This window comes from Tachypleus tridentatus, chromosome 9 (genome assembly GCF_004210375.1).
Source record: "Tachypleus tridentatus isolate NWPU-2018 chromosome 9, ASM421037v1, whole genome shotgun sequence".
Taxonomy (NCBI): Eukaryota; Metazoa; Arthropoda; class Merostomata; order Xiphosura; family Limulidae; genus Tachypleus; species Tachypleus tridentatus.
This window is the reverse complement of record NC_134833.1, coordinates 81806236-81825578: the sequence shown is the minus strand read 5'-3', so window position 1 is coordinate 81825578 and position 19343 is coordinate 81806236. Positions and strand designations below refer to the sequence as shown.

Here is a 19343-nt window from a genome sequence, read left to right as displayed (position 1 = left end):
AATAGGATAGGAAGTGCCCAACAAGAGGTATCAGTAGTAAGTTGCACGGTTCGTCATTGCAAATAGCTGCAAACATTCGCTTTGGCATGGTCATTTGCAGAAGGCTGGCTGGAATGTTATTCCAAGTGGTGAAGATGGCTTCACAAAGATCATGCACTGTTAGGAATTGACGTCCATTTCTTTTGACTTTCCTTGCCATCCACCCCCAAACATTTTCAATGGAGTTCAGTTCGGGCGAACACGTTGGATGGTCCAAAAGAACCACGTTATTCGCCATGAAAAAGTCCTTTGTCCTGCGGGCATTGTGGATTGCAGCATTGTCCTGCTAAAAGATCCAATCATTTCCACACAAACGAGGGCCTCCAGTCAATAAGGATGCTCTCTCCAACATGCCAATGTAATAAGTTGCTGTTTGACGCACATGTATAACCTGAAGCTAGTATTTAAGCTAATTTCATAGCGTTCATATTTTCCCTATTAAATGCTAAAAAAGTTTTTTATTTTCCCTTTTCTTACTTTTATCTTTCGAAGCTCCACTCAAATAAGTGGTTGAGTCTAACAAAGCAAAATGCATATTTTTTTTTATGTTCATTGGCCTTAAGATTTTGGCCAGCAGTGTTTCCATGATGAATACCACAGAAAATCAGTGCTGTAGAGAGATAAAGACACGAGGTAACACTATAGACTGGACAAACTATTAGATAACACTAGTAGTTTTTAAATAATTTTATGCTAGAAAGATGTTTACTGTTTGCTAGCTGGAGTGATGTAACAAACTGCTCTATCGTGGGAATGAGAGAGCATCGTTTGGGACGGACGAAAGACACCAATCACAAAAGATTTATTTGAAAACGCCACTATGCAGTCGTGAGTGAGTACACAAGTCAACCAACTCGAGGAAATTTACAAGTAAATCAAGGAATGTATGGCACTCAGTCCTGTTTTATATAAGATGATATACACATGAAGTTTTGTACAATTTTAATGTTTATTAACATAAAGGATTATAATTTCGGCAACAATAATTAGCATAGAGGTAACATTAACAGTAACATTTCTTAGTTCCGTAATGTTTTTAACCATAACACGTTATTTACATTGCTTAGTTAGCTTTAATGACTTTTGCATTACACTTCATGGTTATTCCTGGCAATAATATCAGCTAAGGGAAAGTAGCAATAAAACTTACATGGAGTTAATGTAGTGCAAGTTTTCTACGTATATATAAATTGCTGCTGTTTTGTTTTTGTAAACATCGGAAACATAGTTGAAGAATCCGAACAACAGGAAAATCTGAAGCCTTCTGGAGCACCCTTGAGGCTGAGACACTCTTATTTCATGGACATCCAACTATTTATAGTCCAGAAATATCAATTTTTATATAATGTTGCAGCATAAACTCATGGGGGTAAACTATGAGGTAATTGGTCTAGCAATTAGATTGTACTCGTCTCTTTTCAGTGATTGGTACCCAATAATCCTGGATTGGACTTCAAATGACATAAAAAGTTACGGGAAAGGTTATCTGTGTACATAATTTTTCATCCTAACTAATCTGTTTTGTATGAACATATTTCCAACCAGATGACATTTGTTGCTACGTTGTGGATACTTTCACGTCCGTCAATACATTTGTTTAGATTTACACTTAGAATCACCTTACGCGAGAGTCCTCTCACTAACTGATATGCAGACGATGTTGAACATAAAGCGAGTTGTTTTTGACGGGTGTGTTAAACATTCGTCTTTCAATGGCATTTCACAACTAATATTTTGCAACACATTCGCGAATCTATAGCTTAGCTGAATCTAGTCGAAGCATATATTTATTTTAAAGTGACAATTTAGCTCGTAAGAGAGATTAGTTAAAACATTTATTTAACATTTCTCAACATAGCCATAAGCCTCTCGTTAGTCCATGTGAAAGTATAGTCGTGAAGCATTTGTTTATTTTAAGCGCTTAACCCTCCTTTCCTACGTAAGTTTAATATTCTATAAATAATTTTACCGCAGTGCCTCCGTGTTTCTACTCTCGCTTGTATTTCCAATAATATCGCACTCAATAATTATATAAGCCTCCTCCCATTCCTAATAATCAACTGTATAATCCTCCAACTAATCATAAATATATATAACATATACCAACACACCTGATGTTCCATAAAAAATAACAAACAGTAAAAATGCATGAAAGAAATGCATTGAATTCATCGTAAATAAGATTCTATTAAGACTACTGAGGTACACAAGTTAGGGTTACAATTTGTTTGTTTTGTTTTTGAATTTCGCATAAAGCTACACAAGGGCTGTCTGTGCTATCCGTCCCTAATTTAACAGTGTAAGACCAGAGGGAAGGCAGCTAGTCATCACCACCCACTGCCAATTCTTGGGCTACTCTTTTACCAACGAATAGTGGGATGACCATAACAAATGGCTAACTTCACCACAATTAGAAATTAATTAGGGCTTGACTCCTCTCTTTTCAAATAAGTCTTACATTTGTGAATAGACATTGATTCCACAAGTATTCTACCAATTTGATCCAACCTGCCTAATGAAAGGCTTACATCTTGATAAGTATATTCTGATTCCTTCACCTGCACTAACATCTCTATAAGTAAATAATTGCTAGTAGACACATTCTGAATACATTTTAGTAGCCAAATTGATGCATTCTACATTCCTACTATAAGATGTGATAAATGCTGTGTCTGACACATTTCTCAGAAAATATTACATCATGACCTCATCATAGCTAAGAGGAAGAGACATATTTTATCATCTTTCCCAGCATTGCTTATGAGACCCTTAACTGGAGTGATTACTGTTGAACAGGGACCACAATCATCACATCTTCTTAAATGTAGGTACTCCAAAGACAATTATGGTGCATCTGACCATAAAAGAACAATGCATGATGGCAGAACTGTCAAACCTAAACAGAGTAATATATGAAAGCCTCAGCTTAGATCGATAGCAGGGTAGAGGGGCAGGGAAGGAATGATAGTTGGCTGAAAAGAATTACCATGCAAAGAAGTGGGTGGTAGTACACATGAAAAATGATACTGGGAAGACTAAGGAGACTCCACTGGAAAGTCATTATCGAAAGATTCTGGTAGTCTTCCATGATCATCCAATAGACACATTGTAAATTTTATGCATTATGAGTTTTCATTTTGCTTTCATGTCCTGTATGTTTCATTTTCTATCTCATCCTTCTATTCAACTTACATGCCTAACTCATTTTTTGCTTGAAGTTTTATTTGTATTTCTGAATAATACCATTTTAAATTTGATTCTTGTTTATGAATTTGGTTTCACTTTACTTGTTATTCCAAGTTTTTCTTCAAAGCTTAATTATGCAGCCACTGTTTAGTGTTGCAATTTGTTTAATGTTGTTTACTTTTTTGAAGCACTTTATATACTATGCTATAGTATTGTCACTTAATCATCAAATGTTAAGATAAACATGAGATTGAAACATCAGATACTATAACAACATTGCAGCAGTTGCTTTCCCCATTACAGAAAAAGTTTTCGATGCAAAATGTTACCTGACATTCCAAATGAAATAATTATGTAGAGAATTCTGCAAAGCATGAAATTTGATAATCATAAATTTACATGCAATATTAGTCCTACTTTCTCTCTGTGTTTGAAAACAGTAGTAATAGTATGAATTTCAATCTTGAACTGAGCTTTGCCTAAAATCATAATTTTACCAGCTTATATATTTTATGAAGCCTGTAAAATAAATGAACTGATTTTGATGGCCCTAAATGACACATCCAACTTCTGTCACCAACTTAATTCTGATTTCCTTTTTTTTTAATGCTGTCTTATAGTTTCTAACTGTATAAAAACAAGTGTTTTATCAAAAAGAGGAACATTTACACTTTTCCACAAAATTAAACTACATAGACCAGGTGAATATGATAAATCACATAGCCTTATACCATATGTTATATTATTCTTAATCAACTGCAACATGCTTGAATAACTTTGTTGCAGATATAATTCTGGTCACTAAAAATGGACATAACAACCAGTTTTTTAGTATAATGCAAAAGAAAATGTTACAGGAGAAAATGCAATCCACTTTGTAAACCTCTGTTGTGTGTAACCTCAACAAGAAGATCATGGCTAGTTAAGCAAAACTACACCCTGTTTAAAACGACACAAGTAAAGAAAGAAAGAACACTAGAGTTCTGATGAGCTCTATGAATATACTGAAATAAAGCTTATTGTAAGCTATGAAAGGAAGAAAACTACAGTAGATTTAGGTACATGTACATTTCTCTTTCTTACAAAGAACCAGATTTGTTCTGGATTACTTCATGTAGCAAGATATATATAAAACTTGGCATATTTCCTTATGTTTTAAGCCAAGCTGTTTAGTAAAACTTCAAGATATAATAAACAAATATATGACTATAAACATATATTGTACAATATAATGCATTCTGGATACTTTATTTAGTATCCATCACTATTAACTACACACAAGTTTTTATCTATAACATGTTAACAAAGTTGAAGACTGGTTATTGAGCATAAGATCACATTTTTATGATAAAAGTAATTTGCTTACGTTAAATTACTAAAATACTGTAAAAGATTATTCTGCCCTGTTTCTTGGTTTAAAATTTGATGAAAGTGGATAGTACAGACATCATAACAAGGAACTACAAAGTGTGAAGTTCTGTTCTGTTCCTAATTATTAACACATACGTAAGTACCTTAGCTGCTAAAATCTTGTACAAGTCAGTATGAATAAGAATGAAGCATTAAGATTTGGAGTTAATTTACAGGTACATTTTTCAATTTGAAATGTTAACACACACTGAAACCTCTTCATATTCTTCATGATTCACACATGGACAAACATGTTTGCACAATATTTTCAGTCTTTATTACAATTACTGCTACAGGCATACACTCATACCTTGATCTTCTTTTAAAATCACAAATACTCCTTTTTTACTTTTCACATAATTAATTGGTAATTAAATGTATATACATCTATACTTCTGATCTAGCATGAATTTTCCTATGCTTTTTTAAACTTTTCTTAGTTTTTAATTCCTTTCTGCACAAATCACAACTGTACGTCTGCCCAGTGTGAATCTCCTTGTGCAATTTCAGAGTTGATTTCTGAGCATACTTCTTGCCACACACATCACAAGTATATGGGTTCTGCCCAGTATGGTTTTCCTGATGTAATTTCAGAGTTGATTTCTGAGAAAACTTCTTACCACAAAGATCACAACTATATGGATTTTGTCCAGTGTGAACTACCATATGAGATTTTAGATTTGAATTCAGAGTAAATCCAAGACCACATAAATTGCAACTGTATGGTCTTTCCCCAGTGTGAGTCTTCTCATGCAATTTTAAATGTCCCTTCTGTTTAAATTTATTGTCACAGAAACTACAACTATATGGTCTAACCCCTGAGTGAATCCTCTGATGCTCTTTTAAAGTATCTTTACGCCTAAATGTTTTATTACATACATCACAACTAAATGGTCTATCTCCAGTATGAATGACATAATGACTTTTTAGGAATGAATTTCTTGTAAATTTTTTGCCACAAACATCACACAGATATGATCGTTGCCCAGTATGGGTAATCTTATGCTTATTTAAAGAACTAGTGTTTGAATATTTCTTACCACACACATCACACAGACATGAATTCTCCTTGGAGTGGATTCTCTCCCCAGTATGAATCATTTTATGTCGTTTTAAGCGATCCTCTCTTGCATATGTTTTGTCACAAACGTCACATCTGTATGGCCTGTCCCCAGTGTGAATCATCTGATGATGTTTCAAGTTATCCTCCCTTAAAAATGTTTTGCCACAAATATTACAGCTGTATTGTTTTCTTTCAGTGTGAATCATCCTATGCCTTATTAAGTTTGATGATGTTGAAAATGTTTTACCACATAAATTACACCCATATGGTCTTTCTCCTGAATGGATGTTCTGATGGAATCTTAAGGTTTCTCTGCGTACAAAGTGTTTATCACAAAGCTCACAACTGTATTGCTTCTCTGTACTGTTAACAATTGAATGAGATTTTTGATGTGAAATTTTTTTGGTTTTTTTTTCACATCTATCACAACTGAATATATTCTCTCCAGTATGAATCACAGGATGCTTTCTTAGCTTCCATAAAACTATTTTGCCACATTCATCACAAGAGCGTTGTATATCTGTATTTTCAGTAGATTGAGACATTTTTATATAATTCAGTACAAATTCTTTGCTATAAAGAATAAAACTTATGGCATTTCCTAAGTGCAAATGCCACAGTATTCCTTTAGAGAATTTTTGTTTATTGCAAGGATTACAGCTATATAATTTCTAGTTAACTGTATCTCTTCAATCCTTTTTTTTTACACTTTTCAAGTTTTTCCTTCTGAAAAATATGGCATATTAAAATTTGCATATTCAAAACTTTGAGAATTATCTAATTAGACCAAAATTTAAATTGCAGGTCATCTCATGGCTACAAGCAACTCTGTTTTGAATTAATTATTCTTCAGTGACACTATCTTTACCTACAGTTATCAAGACTAATTTTCAGCCTAAAGAACAAATCTGGATTTTGTACAAAAACCTTCTTTTTCTAGTAGCTCCTTATATACGTCTTTGGATCTATAATGAATAAACAGATAGAAAAATAATTTTACCACAGCTGTTATAAATTCATATATATATACATATTCTCAATTGCAGCTTGACAAATAATTTTTGTTGTTGTTTATTCTACTGTGAGATAAACCCTACCAGTAGCTTTTTATGGAACCATAAAGTTCCTGAAAACAGTAAATTACAGAGGTTTATCATTCGTATACACATTTGAAAACATACCTCAAACATTAAAATCTACATATAGAAATATACACATCTCTTTAAATCTCAAACCTCAGTCACATGAATATGCAACAGAAAACACTGAGTTATTTCATGCACATATGAGTCCAGCAGTCCACCTCAAGGGCAAAATTACACCACTGAAGTAAAAAAACAAACTAAAAATAAACTTGTTCTTCTTTTTCAGAAATATCTCCAAACTGATATCCTCTTGATAAAAAATGTTTATTTATACAAAAATATTTCTTAAGTCACTAATTTTGATTTTGAGTTGATTACAGCATGCTTCTAACAAAAAAATTATTAGTGTTTGTAAATTTGTGTGACCATAATACAACAATAACAGAACATTAGGTATAATATTTTTGAGTAAAATAGTGCTAATTTGTTCTAGCAACTTGAATACAAGCATAGTTTTACTGATTTTTTACCTTATTATCACTGTTTTATTACCCCAACTGTTACAGTGAGATGTAATTACATATACATCTCAGTTTTGAGTTATCACTAGAAGTCCATCTTCTGGTGTAGTAATTGTCATAGATTGTGTAGCTAGTTACAGGTATCTTAACCTTGCATTAATGTCTCAGCAGGAAGTCACTTTTCAATACATACTCTTCTCTGATGTCAATTACCAAAATATCATGAGGTGTGAAGTAATCTTCTGTAGTAAGGATAATTTCCAACTTCCCATTTACTAGAATTTATGCACACCTATTGTTTGCATCACATCTACTTACTGGTCTTCTTATGTTCTCTCTCATTTTCTTTGTCTCTTTCTTCAAGACATTCTTTTAGTTTTCTCTCTGTTTGTTCTTTTTTCCCACCATTTCATAATAGACTTTATCCCCAAAAAGTTTCAATTTTACTCCTTGATCTTGTTACCATCTTGAAGTTCAGTCTAAAGTTTTATTTCAATTAAAATAACCCCACTTCTGACACTACTGTTAAAACCTATTCTTTTGTTGTGAGTTATTTTGGTTTACTAAGTAAAAACAATGCCAAGTGTAACTAAGAGTAGCTAACCATCTTCAAAATATTATATTGTACTTTCACTGGTAGGTTAGTTGGTTGATTTAGTGTTTTACGGAACAAAGCAGCGAGGCTATCTGCGCCAAATATCCGTTAAAAATAAATGTAGTAAAAGTCATAAAAGGAAATGAAGGTAAAACAAAATAGCATTGAAAAATATAAATAGCATAAAACCAATGTTGACATCTAGTCAACAATGTTAAGAGAGAAACCAGAGTTAAAGAAGTTGTAAAAGACTTTTTGTAGCATAATGGTAATTATCATAACCAGCCAGAAAGACTAACAGGTAAGTCCAAGAACCACCGTCAGTAACCTGAAGTTGGCCTTTCCATTCCTGGTTCTGGATTAGGTGTCATTACAGCCATTATCAAAAAGTAAAGTAATAAAAGTATTAAAAGACATGTAGCAAAACTGTAATAATAACTCGCCAGGACAACTAACAAATAGTTCAAACAGCAGCATTAGTCATTTGAAGTTGGCCTTTCCAGTCCTGGTGTCGAGTTATTTAATGATACCACCATTTTCTAATTTCAAATCGAACTAGAGAGATTGTGATTCTAAAAAGGGAACCACAATTAAAAAGGTTTAATGAAGAAATATAAAACACCTAAATGACATTAAAAAGATTAATGGCCATTAAAAAACTAAAAACGTTATCAAGGTGGACAGTGTCACCATCACCAATAACACTGTCTAATGTTATGGACAAACCTTGGGGACAGAACATATTTAAAATAGTGCCATCATTGAGAGTTGTAACAATGGCAAGAAAGTAAAATGTGCTTATAGTGATCTGAGTGTTACACAAACTACACATTGGTGCATCAGATCCAGATAAAAAAAACAATGAGTTAAAACACTGACCAATGAGTAGTCTAGTCAGAACAACTTCCTCTTTCTGATCCTTATGGAAGCAAGACAGCCAAAGTCCAATATAGGATTTTATTTGGAAAAGCTTGTTTTCACGTTGCTCACTCCAAGTCAACTGCCAGCTGGCATGGAGCTGAGCCTTGAATAAAGGACCATAGTCCATGTATGGAATAGGCACAGTGGTGATAGTGCCAGAGCAGACAGATTTATCTGCTGTGTTTGCAAGCTCATTCCTGCAAATACCAACGTGGCCTGGTATCCAGAAAAACTGGATAGAAGTAGATGTTAATGAGAAATGGGCCAGTCAGTTTTGAATATCAGTGAGAACAGGGTGTGAACCAACGTGAAGTGATTCCAGGGCCAGTAAAGAACTAAGCGAATCAGTATAAATAGTGCAATTGGAGTACTGCTTAGCTTCAATATGATCCAGGGCAAGAGAAATGGCATACAGTTCAGCAGTGAACTTCAGAAAAGAAGCTGTAGAGGAGATTCTGCACGCAACCACCAAACAGCAACAAACCATGGCACAGCCCACAGAGTCACCTGATATGGAACCACCCGTATAAATTGGAATGGAAAGATTGTTCAAAAGATGTTCAGTAAATAAAAAACGGTACTTCCAATCGGGAGTATCTGCTTTTCTCAGATGACTTAAAGAAAGGTCACATTTGGGGACTGTAATAAGCCATAGTGGGATGGGCTGACCAGTGGATTCTGCAATGTTATCCAAGGACAGACCCAATTCATTCAATTGCACCTGGATGCGAAGGCCAGAAGGAGCAATGGCAGACTGTCTGTTCTGAAAAAGTATGGCCCACCGAGAAAGGAAAACACAACCCCAGGTGGGATGTTTTGGTAAGGAACAAAGTTTCAAAGAATATAGTAAAGACATAAAGACAGTTGCAAACAGAGAAGGTGCAAAGAAGGTTCATGAGATTCTACGTATAAGCTCTGAACTGGGGAGGTACGGAAAGCCCCAGTGCAGAGTCGAAGTCCTTGATGATGAATGGGGTCCAGCATCTTTAAGGTCAAGGGTCTGGTAGAGCCATAGACCATTGATCCATAGTCGAGTTTCGATCAAATAAGAGCACGATATGTCTTTAACATAGAACATCGATCCACTCCCCAAGTGGTGGTAGAGAGAACACGGAGGATGTTCAGTGCTCTTGTGCATTTGACCCATAGCTGCTTTAAGTGTGGTATAATGGTCAGCTTATAGTCAAAGATAAGCCCCAAGAACTTGGTCTCAGGGACCACAGGCAGCGAAACTACACCAATACTGAGTTCAAGATCAGGGTGAATACCCGTTGGCAGCAAAAATGCATGCAACTGGTTATCGAGAGAGAGAAATTAAAACCGTTAGCTGTGATCCACTTCAGTATACGTTCGAGGGCAGTTTGTAATTGCCACTCAATATATCTCATATTCGATGACTGACACGAGATGTGAAAGTCATCAACATAGAGCCAATTTGCAACAGTAAGAGGGAGTTGTTCAGTGATGGCATTAATCTTTATACTGAAAAGTGTGACACTCAAAACACATCCCTGAGGGACCCCAAATTCCAGTAGAAAAGAACGGGAAAGTGTGAAATCCAGACGAACTTGGAATCTCCTGCCCGTTAAAATTTTTTTTTAATAAACATGGGTAAATGGCCATGTAACCTACATATATGGAGGTCTCGCAAAATGCCATACCTGCATGTTGAGTCATAAGCCTACTCAATGTTGAAGAATATTGAAACAAGATGTCGTTTGTGAAAGGCTTCTCTGATTGATGTTTCAAGTCAAATCAGGTGGTCCATTGGTGGAGTGCTGTTGTTGGAACCCACACTAGGTGGGTGAGAGGAGGTTGTTTGATTCAAGGAACCAAACAAGACAGGCATTAACAATCTTCTCTAAGGTCTTACAGAGACAGCTCGTCAAAGCAATCAGACGGCAGTTTGAAGGTATCTTGGGATCTTTCCCAGGCTAAGAGAAAGGTAAGAAAAAAGCTTGGCACCAGGCATTAGGAAAAACATTCTCCTGGTTAAAAACAATTAGAAGAATATCAAGAGAAGCAGGAGATAGACGGTACAGCATGTCATAATGTACATCATCTAATACAACAGACGTACTGCCAGACCGATGAAGGGCCATTTTCAGTTCCACCAGTGTAAAGGGATGATTATAGTCAAAGAGACAGTCAGTTCGAAAGGAAAGAGGTGAATGCTCCGCCTGAGTCTTGATGGCCAAGAAGGTAGAGGAACAAGCAGAAGTGCTAGATACCTGGCAAAAGCTTTCACCTAGAGTATCGGACATCAGCTACCTCTTGGCCATCAGAGAGTAAGATCGAGAGGGGACAGAATTTACTTCCCACTGAACTTTCAAACCCTGTCTCATATGACCTTTGAACTGGTGGTAGAAGATATGCTAGTTGTGAACTTAATCCAAGATTCCTTTTGGTTTTGACGTCTTACCCACCTAGCATGTGCACAGGCCCGCTAGAAAGCGATGTGGTTTAAAAGTGTGGGATATCTACAGAAAGTATCCCAGGCCCGTTTTTGAGCCTTCTGTGCCATGTGGCAGGCAGGATTCCACCATGGATGAGGATATAGTGGAAAACATGTCGAGGTTTTAGGAATACACTGAGCAGCTGCTTGTATAATACAGTCAGTTACTGCTGCCACACAGTCGTCTATTGATGGCTGACTGACGATGGCAAGACCAAGTTCTGCGAGAGCAGTGAAAGTGGATCAGTCTGCTTGATCCAGCTTCCACTGGGGTACACAGGTAGGGTGGCATCGACCACGGCCAGTCTCTCTCAAAAGTATAGGAAAAAAAATCACTGCCTAGTGGATTACTGTCAACTCTCCATGAAAAATGGGAGAGTAATGAAGGAGAGCAGACTGAGAGATCTATAGCAGTAAAGGACTGACCAGGTGCATGAAAATAAGTGGAAGAACCAGTATTGAAAAGAGAGAGGTTGTGATCAGACAGCATACCCTCTACAGAGTGACCCCTCCTATCAATAACAGCACTTCCCCAAAGGGGATGATGTCCTTTAAAGTCCCCCAGGATTAGAAAGGGAGATGGCAACTGTTCAACAAGAGCATCAAGGTATGATTGATCATATGTCTCTCCAGGTGACAGTAGAAAGAACAAACAGTAATGGTATGGCCCAAGGAAACACAGATGGCTACAGCCTCCAAGGGTGTGTTGAGTGACAAAGACAGGGTGGGCACATGCTGATCAACCAACAGTGCCACCCCTCCATGTACTTGTCCATCACACAGCCTGTTATTTCTGTACAGAGAAAACTGCAGAAAGGTGACTGTATTGGCAGGTTTCAGAAATGTTTCTTGTAAGGAAAGACATACAGGATGGTAGGAGCAATCAGTGTTTTGATGCCATCCAGATTAGAACATAAACCTCGACAGTTCCATTGTATGAAGGTGGCCATTTTTAATGATGCATAGGTGAAGTGGCTGGAGAACCCTTCTGTTTATGACCATGTCTTTTCTCGTTAGTGTCCTTATTCAATGGAGGTCGATAGACCTCCATGGATCCTGCCCTGGGTCGAATGGGCATGTCTTTATTGGTGGAAGGGGATTCCAATGACTGAGGACGTGAACGATTGATTGTTTTGCATCTTGGGGTGGGAGAAAAAGATGTATCTGAAGAAATGCCTGTACCTGGAACCAAAGGATGTGGATCTTGGGGTTTGTTGGAATGTATGGGAGGAACAGAGATGAATGTAGAAGTTGATTCATCAACCTTTTTTAACCATGGAGGTCAAAAGGCTTTTCATTTGTTTGGAGAACGATTCTCTGGGAGGCACAGAGAGATCTGTCTGCACTCCCACTGTAGTTGTGGAACGAAGTGCAGCATCATATGTCTGAGATGAAGTAGTGGACATCAATTTCTGAGCCTCGGGATAGGTAATGTTATGATTCGTTTTCAAATGCTGCACCTCTTTTTCCTCCAACCATTTAGGGCAAGAACGAAAGTAGGAAGGGTGAGAACCATTGCAGTTGACATAATGTGGGTCCATTTCACATTCATTGGCATCGTGGTCCTTGCCACCACAATGAGCACGTATCAGGGAATCATGAAATGACGTCTTAGATGATCAAACCTTTGACACTGGAAACATTGAAGAGGGTTTGGAATGTATGGTCGTACCCTGCAATTTAGATAACCTGCCTTGATGGTGGCAGGTGTATGTTGTGATGTAAATGTCAAAACGAGGATATTTGTCGGCAGTGTAACTCCATCTTTGCGAGTGGAGATGCGCCACACTGCAGAAACTCCTTGAGTGGAGATACCAGCGAGAATCTCTGAATTGGGGACGTTCTTCAAATCCCTCTCAACGATAACTCCTTGTGATGAATTCAAGGTAGCATGAGGGGTGACCTCAATAGGTACATCCCCAACTGCCTTTGAATTCAAGAGAAGTTCACTGTGTTGGGATGTGGATGTTTCAACCAATATGTCTCCAGATCAAAGCTTCTTTACTGACTTTGGAGAACCAGCAAGTTCGTCCAATCCCTTCTGAATAAAAAAGGGTGACATTTGCCCTAAAGGTTTTTCTGAAAGAGAATGTAGGATGAGAAAATGAGGTACAACTGGTGGTACAGACGTTGAAGATTGCTGATGACTGTTTTTTCACTATTTTATTGAAACTTTTATTAGGAGGATCCATAGGAAAAAAGAAAATTTTGGTGCCCACTGACCCCACCCACCACAGAGCCCTACGAGGGGATGCACTACAATGTCAGCAAGGACACTGCAACAACGCCAGGGTTTCGTGAGCACTATATCCAAACACCAGCATCAGACACAATGTCTACAACACCTGTTGAGAACTTCCAACACTGGTACTTGGTTGACTCTAGCCCAAGTGGACCAGCCAACTGACCCAAGGGGAGCCACCCAAAGGCCACCCGTGTACAGGAATTCAAGGCCAAAGTGTAGTGTTAGGGTTGGACCCCTCAACCACCAGGATCCTCTCCTCCCCTTCACGGGTTACCACGCATGGCAAACACGTGGGTGGATGTTTAGTCCCAGAGGAGGTAAACTGGAAGAACAGAACCCTCCCTGGGAGGTCCCCTCACCACGTACAGCAATCCACACCAATTGGTCACTGGTAGAACTAACTTCATAAGTAACATTTCAACCTAAAATAATGTACTCCAAAATTATAGTACAAAAGGTTTTTTAAGATTCTACTAAGGTCTTATCCTGAACGAAATTTCTATATCCTGTGTCATCATGACATTATGACTAGCTTCCTCTAACATTTGCACAAAAACTATTATTACCAATTGTTATTTTTCAAAACTTGTACTTTATTATTATTTTTATTATTTGGCTCCTACTGGAGAGATTTAGTAATGTTAAAATTTAAAAGCACATTATAACAACCAACATTATATAAATGGTAATGTGAGTTAAAACATTAGAAATATGCAAAACCAATAATTTAGTGATAAATAAAGGATGATTTTAATTTGTACTTTCATGGTGATGAGTGTGAAAAGACAGTCTGGAAAGCCAAAAACAGTTTCTTTTTCTCCACTTCTTATACACACACGTATGCATGTATGTAACATTTTACACTTCAATAAAAAGTTTGGTGATGCTACCAATTCTAATTCAATATTATATTGATATTTTTTTAAATGTTAAAAAGTTTGATTCAGGTGTTAAAAATAAGGCACTTACCAACTTATTTAAAAACATTTTTTTCACTAAATTATTACTAACACAGATGATGCACATTTGTTAAACAGCTGTAATGAAGATATTTTTTGATTACATTTAGTACTGATAAAATAATTAAAAACTCAACATATTTTTACAACTTATAACTTACAAAGGAAAACAGTGACAACTAAAATCATGCCTTGACAAATAAAACTAATCTAAAATTAAATAAAACACCAATTTTTGTTAAAAAATAATGTATACGTATTTGTTTCAAAAAAATTTATAAAAAAAACACTTAACAGAAACTTACTTCATCTTAATGACAATTATCAAGTAAATTTATGGATCAACCATTAAAAAGTAAACATTCCATATGAGACTTGTTTTCTTCAAGTTTCTTATCTAGTAGTCCACACATAAAATATATATTATAATCCACTGCAAATATTGATATTTTTATTGGTATGAGATAAATATTAGGTCAGCTACTGTAATTGTTCTTATTTATAATCAGATTTTTAAACACTACAATAACCTGTAGCTTAGGTTGCATCTTTAACTAAAGAGTAAGAAAATATAAAAGTCATGCATAGAGAACAAATATAGCAGATCTAATCTTAGCTTGGCAAGATTGAGTGAAACTTCTTACTTCATTTTTGTTTCTGAAATTTTCCGAGGCTAACGAGTAGAAAATTTCTAAAATTTTGACCAGAAGGTGAAATAAAATAGGAACTGGCTTGTTTACTATGGTTATCAGGTCAGTTGTAAGGGAAGTTTTAAACTAAGACTAGATGGTGATTAGGGCCAAGATAAACTATGTGAGGCAGAGAAAAGTTTAGTATAGGAAATGAATAAATAGTTATAAGAGAAGGCATAATTGTTACTACTGTAATGCTAGAAGTATAAGAAATAAAACACAAACTTAGAACACTGGTACATTGGCAGAAATGGAGGATTTTAGTATAATGGAAATGATTGGAACATGGTTAAATGAAAATGATTTTGATGACAGAAATTTCTTTGAAATACAAGGTTACAGGCCATTTAATATGGATAAGGTACAAAAGAGAGAGTAGTAGTTACTTTATAGAGAAAATGCAAGGTATATACTGATCAATAACAGCAGCAAGGAGACTGAATCCATTTGGGTTTCTATTAGTGATAATAATTTGAGAAAATTAACGAAAAACTGGCCAATGAGATTAAGATTTCAGTTGTTAATGAAGTCATAATTATGAGTTATTTAAATTTCAATGTACAGAACACTGGTACATTGGCAGAAATGGAGGATTTTAGTATAATGGAAATGATTGGAACATGGTTAAATGAAAATGATTTTGATGACAGAAATTTCTTTGAAATACAAGGTTACAGGCCATTTAATATGGATAAGGTACAAAAGAGAGAGTAGTAGTTACTTTATAGAGAAAATGCAAGGTATATACTGATCAATAACAGCAGCAAGGAGACTGAATCCATTTGGGTTTCTATTAGTGATAATAATTTGAGAAAATTAACGAAAAACTGGCCAATGAGATTAAGATTTCAGTTGTTAATGAAGTCATAATTATGAGTTATTTAAATTTCACGCATGTAGGTTGGGAAATGCTAGAGTCAAATCATGAGGAAAAAAAGGTTTTTGGATACTGTTCAAGTTGGTTTTATCACTAATTAGTCAAGCAATCTATCAGAAACAATGTTACTTTAGATTTACTGTTAACTTCAAATATAGAAATGATTGTGAGGGTAGAAATTGGGGAATATCTTGGTGCAAGTGATCATTTCTCCATTAGATTCAATGGATAAGGAATAATGATATTTTGGTTACAAGTTTCAAAAAAGAATATTTGGAAGTGATGCAACAAGAATTATCTATTGTGAATTGGGCAGCCAAGTTATTTGGAGACATTGACCAGATGTGGAAAATTATTAAAGGTACCTTTTTAAATATTCAGTGCAAACATATTCTTTAAAGAAAATGGAAGCTTTAAGTTAAAGCCAGGTTTACTCACAAAGAGTACAAGATATAAAATTAAAGAAAAATCACAGCTTCAAAAAATTTAAATTAACTGGTAAGACAGGAGATTTAGGTCAAGAAATTTGGAGAAACAGGAATTTAGAACATCAAAAAAGATGTGTATAAGAAAACTGGCTGAAAATGTAAAAATTAGCAGTAAGGATTTCTTTTAATACATTAAAAGTAAATAAAATGTTAGGATGGGGGTAGGATAATAAAGGAAAGATAATATTTGATTATTATGAGATGGCTGGGTTATTAAATTCTGCTTTTTCTTTAGTTTTTACTATTAAGCAATATTCTTCATACTGAACAGTTGATATGGAAATAATAGTGAACAAGAATACTACATATTTGTTACTTCTTGAATAGTATGAAAGTGTCATAGGATTAGAAGTTAATTAAAATAACTCCTCTTTTCAAGGGAGATAAAAATTGTCTCAGTAATTATAGGCCCTTTAGTTTTACATCACTTATGGGGAAAAGTTTCAGAAAGTCTGATAAAAAGATGCTTTACAAAGCCATTTCACAAAGTTTAGAAATTTATTGCATAACCAAAATAGTTTCATGAATGAAAAATCTTGCTTACAAATCTTTTGACATGCTTTGAAAAGGTTAATGCTTGTGTAGGTATGTGTTAGAGTATAGATTTGGTGCATCTGGACTTTCATAGAGCATTTGATAAGGTGTCACATAAAAGAATTATTAAATAAATTATTTAGGCAGGTGTGGTGGATAAATTAGCAAACTGGGTAGAACAGTGGCTAAATGGAAGGAAGCAGGGGTTGTTATAAATGGACTTCAGTCAAACTGCATTAATGTTACAAATGGGGAACCTCAAAGCTCAGTCTCAGGATCTTTTATCTTTTTTCATTTACATTAAAAGATATAGATGAAGGAATGATCAATAAATTACTTAAATTTACTGATAATATCAAGGTCTAGGATGTTACTAGTTGTGAGAAGGATGCTGTTGATTTACAAAAAGACTTAGTTGATTTAGGAAGTTGGACAAATGAGTTTTAATTATAAAAAATACAAGGTAATGTATGTGGTTAATTATAACTTGAATTATAAATATAATTTGCAGGAAAATAACCTTAAAGCTAAATACATCTTTGACAATAAAATTTAAAAAAATGCATATTCTGAGCAACGTTAACATTTGAAAGCACACAACTTATGGTACTGCAACTTATAAATTGTAACAATTACTTCAAAACTAAAAAAAAAAAAAAATACATTGACGTATCTTTAAAGAATTTTTGTTACAACTATGATAAAGCCCCAATATAGGTGGAAATAAAATGTTTTCTTTTAAATTTTATGGCGGTTTAATGTTAAACAGTAGCTTTGAGATGTTCCCAAATACAAGCTTTATGCCAAAAAATTCGGCATCTCTTAACCTCTTCGAGATCTATAACAGTTTTCGACGGGAAAGGTCAAACCCTTTCGATTTATATATTTGGTCACGTACACGGTCTCATCGATTAATTTACTTTAATCATATCTAGAAGGATTTCAATTGGAGGGTAGGTTCGTAGATATCCCGATTAGTAATAAATCTAATCAGGTATATGCGACCTCACGCCTCGTACAGTTGGCGCTCAAAAATATAATTTATAAATTTCAAAAAAAAAAAGAAAGTTTCATAGATTTACTTAATCTAATTCTACCTAAAAGAATTTCAAGTTTTGCAGACATTGAAGATTCCCTCTTATTTTGTAATATTAGTAAGTTATTTATTAATCTTTTTGTGTTCACTTGTGTTGCTTTACATTTTTAGCCAATTGTGTCAAATTCTCGTCATATTCAAGTTGTATACATGAGACACCGAGTGTAACTTTTATGATACGAACAGACAAGCATCTTAGCAAAATTATTGATACTTACACAAAAATATGAATTTATATCTTGTTATTATTAGTAATTAAAATCTTGGGAGCCAAGAAACAACCAAAATTCACGCCAGAACAATAAACTCAAACATCATCACGCCCTCTACGGTAACGATGTACGCAAAGATTGCAAAAAATGAAACAAAGTACAGAAATGGAAATATTAAAATAAGAAATATGAACAGAAAACACATATAAATAAAAACAAAATATTGTTGTTCTGTACTTTATTTTAAATAAAGTTCTAATATCCATACGAGCCCTCTTGAGAATACATTGGAAGAGTTCCAATATACCCTTCATAGAAGTGAGAACTTACAATCGCCTTCTAATGCGAAATAGCAGATACAGTAAAAAAAAAAAGATAATGAAAAAATAATATACCAAAAACACAAATACTCATTTTTGTAAATTTAAATAAACTTCTCAAAAATATTCCACAAATCTATCTCCATGGAACTCTCTTCCAGACCATTAGATCAGCAAAATTACTAGGTCTTACCTATGGCTCAAAATTAACATGGCAAAAAAAAAAACATTAAGGAAATAACAAGATCTAGAGGCGAGTTAATCATATTAGAAGTACGTTTGGCAACAATACAAGCACATCGCCCAAACACATGCTGAAAAAATATAAACAGTACATAAGGCTGGTAATATAGAGCTAGGGTTCCCAAACTTTATAGACCTGCTGAGCTTCACATCAGAAAGAAAAAAACATTCCAGAGCCTTAATAAAACAAATACACTAAAAATAGAAACAATCGCCCACTAGCACCAGATAAAGTTTACTACATGCTTTTAGAATATAAATTTATCAAAAATATCAATATTTAAAGAAAAATGTTTACTTTTACTTACTTGTTCAATAATTTCTGCTTGGAAAATTTATATCAGCAAAAGTACAGTGTACTTATTTATTTATTAGTGGTTCGGATGGGTATGCTTTTTCACA

The 19343-nt window shown here is 34.9% G+C and overlaps 1 protein-coding gene across 1 annotated transcript in view; it reads right to left on the bottom strand.

Moving 5' to 3' along the window:
• Nucleotides 1-18502, bottom strand: part of LOC143227408 (uncharacterized) — a 31903-nt gene extending 13401 nt beyond the window's left edge. Inside the window, exons 1-2 of the mRNA XM_076458861.1 lie at nt 18385-18502; nt 5029-6663 (exon numbers count right to left, since the gene is read on the bottom strand). Of these exons, the coding sequence (XP_076314976.1) occupies nt 5029-6243 (1215 nt within the window). The 5' untranslated portion in view covers nt 6244-6663; nt 18385-18502. The remainder of the gene's footprint in view (nt 1-5028; nt 6664-18384) is intronic.
• Nucleotides 18503-19343: the final 841 nt, after the last annotated feature.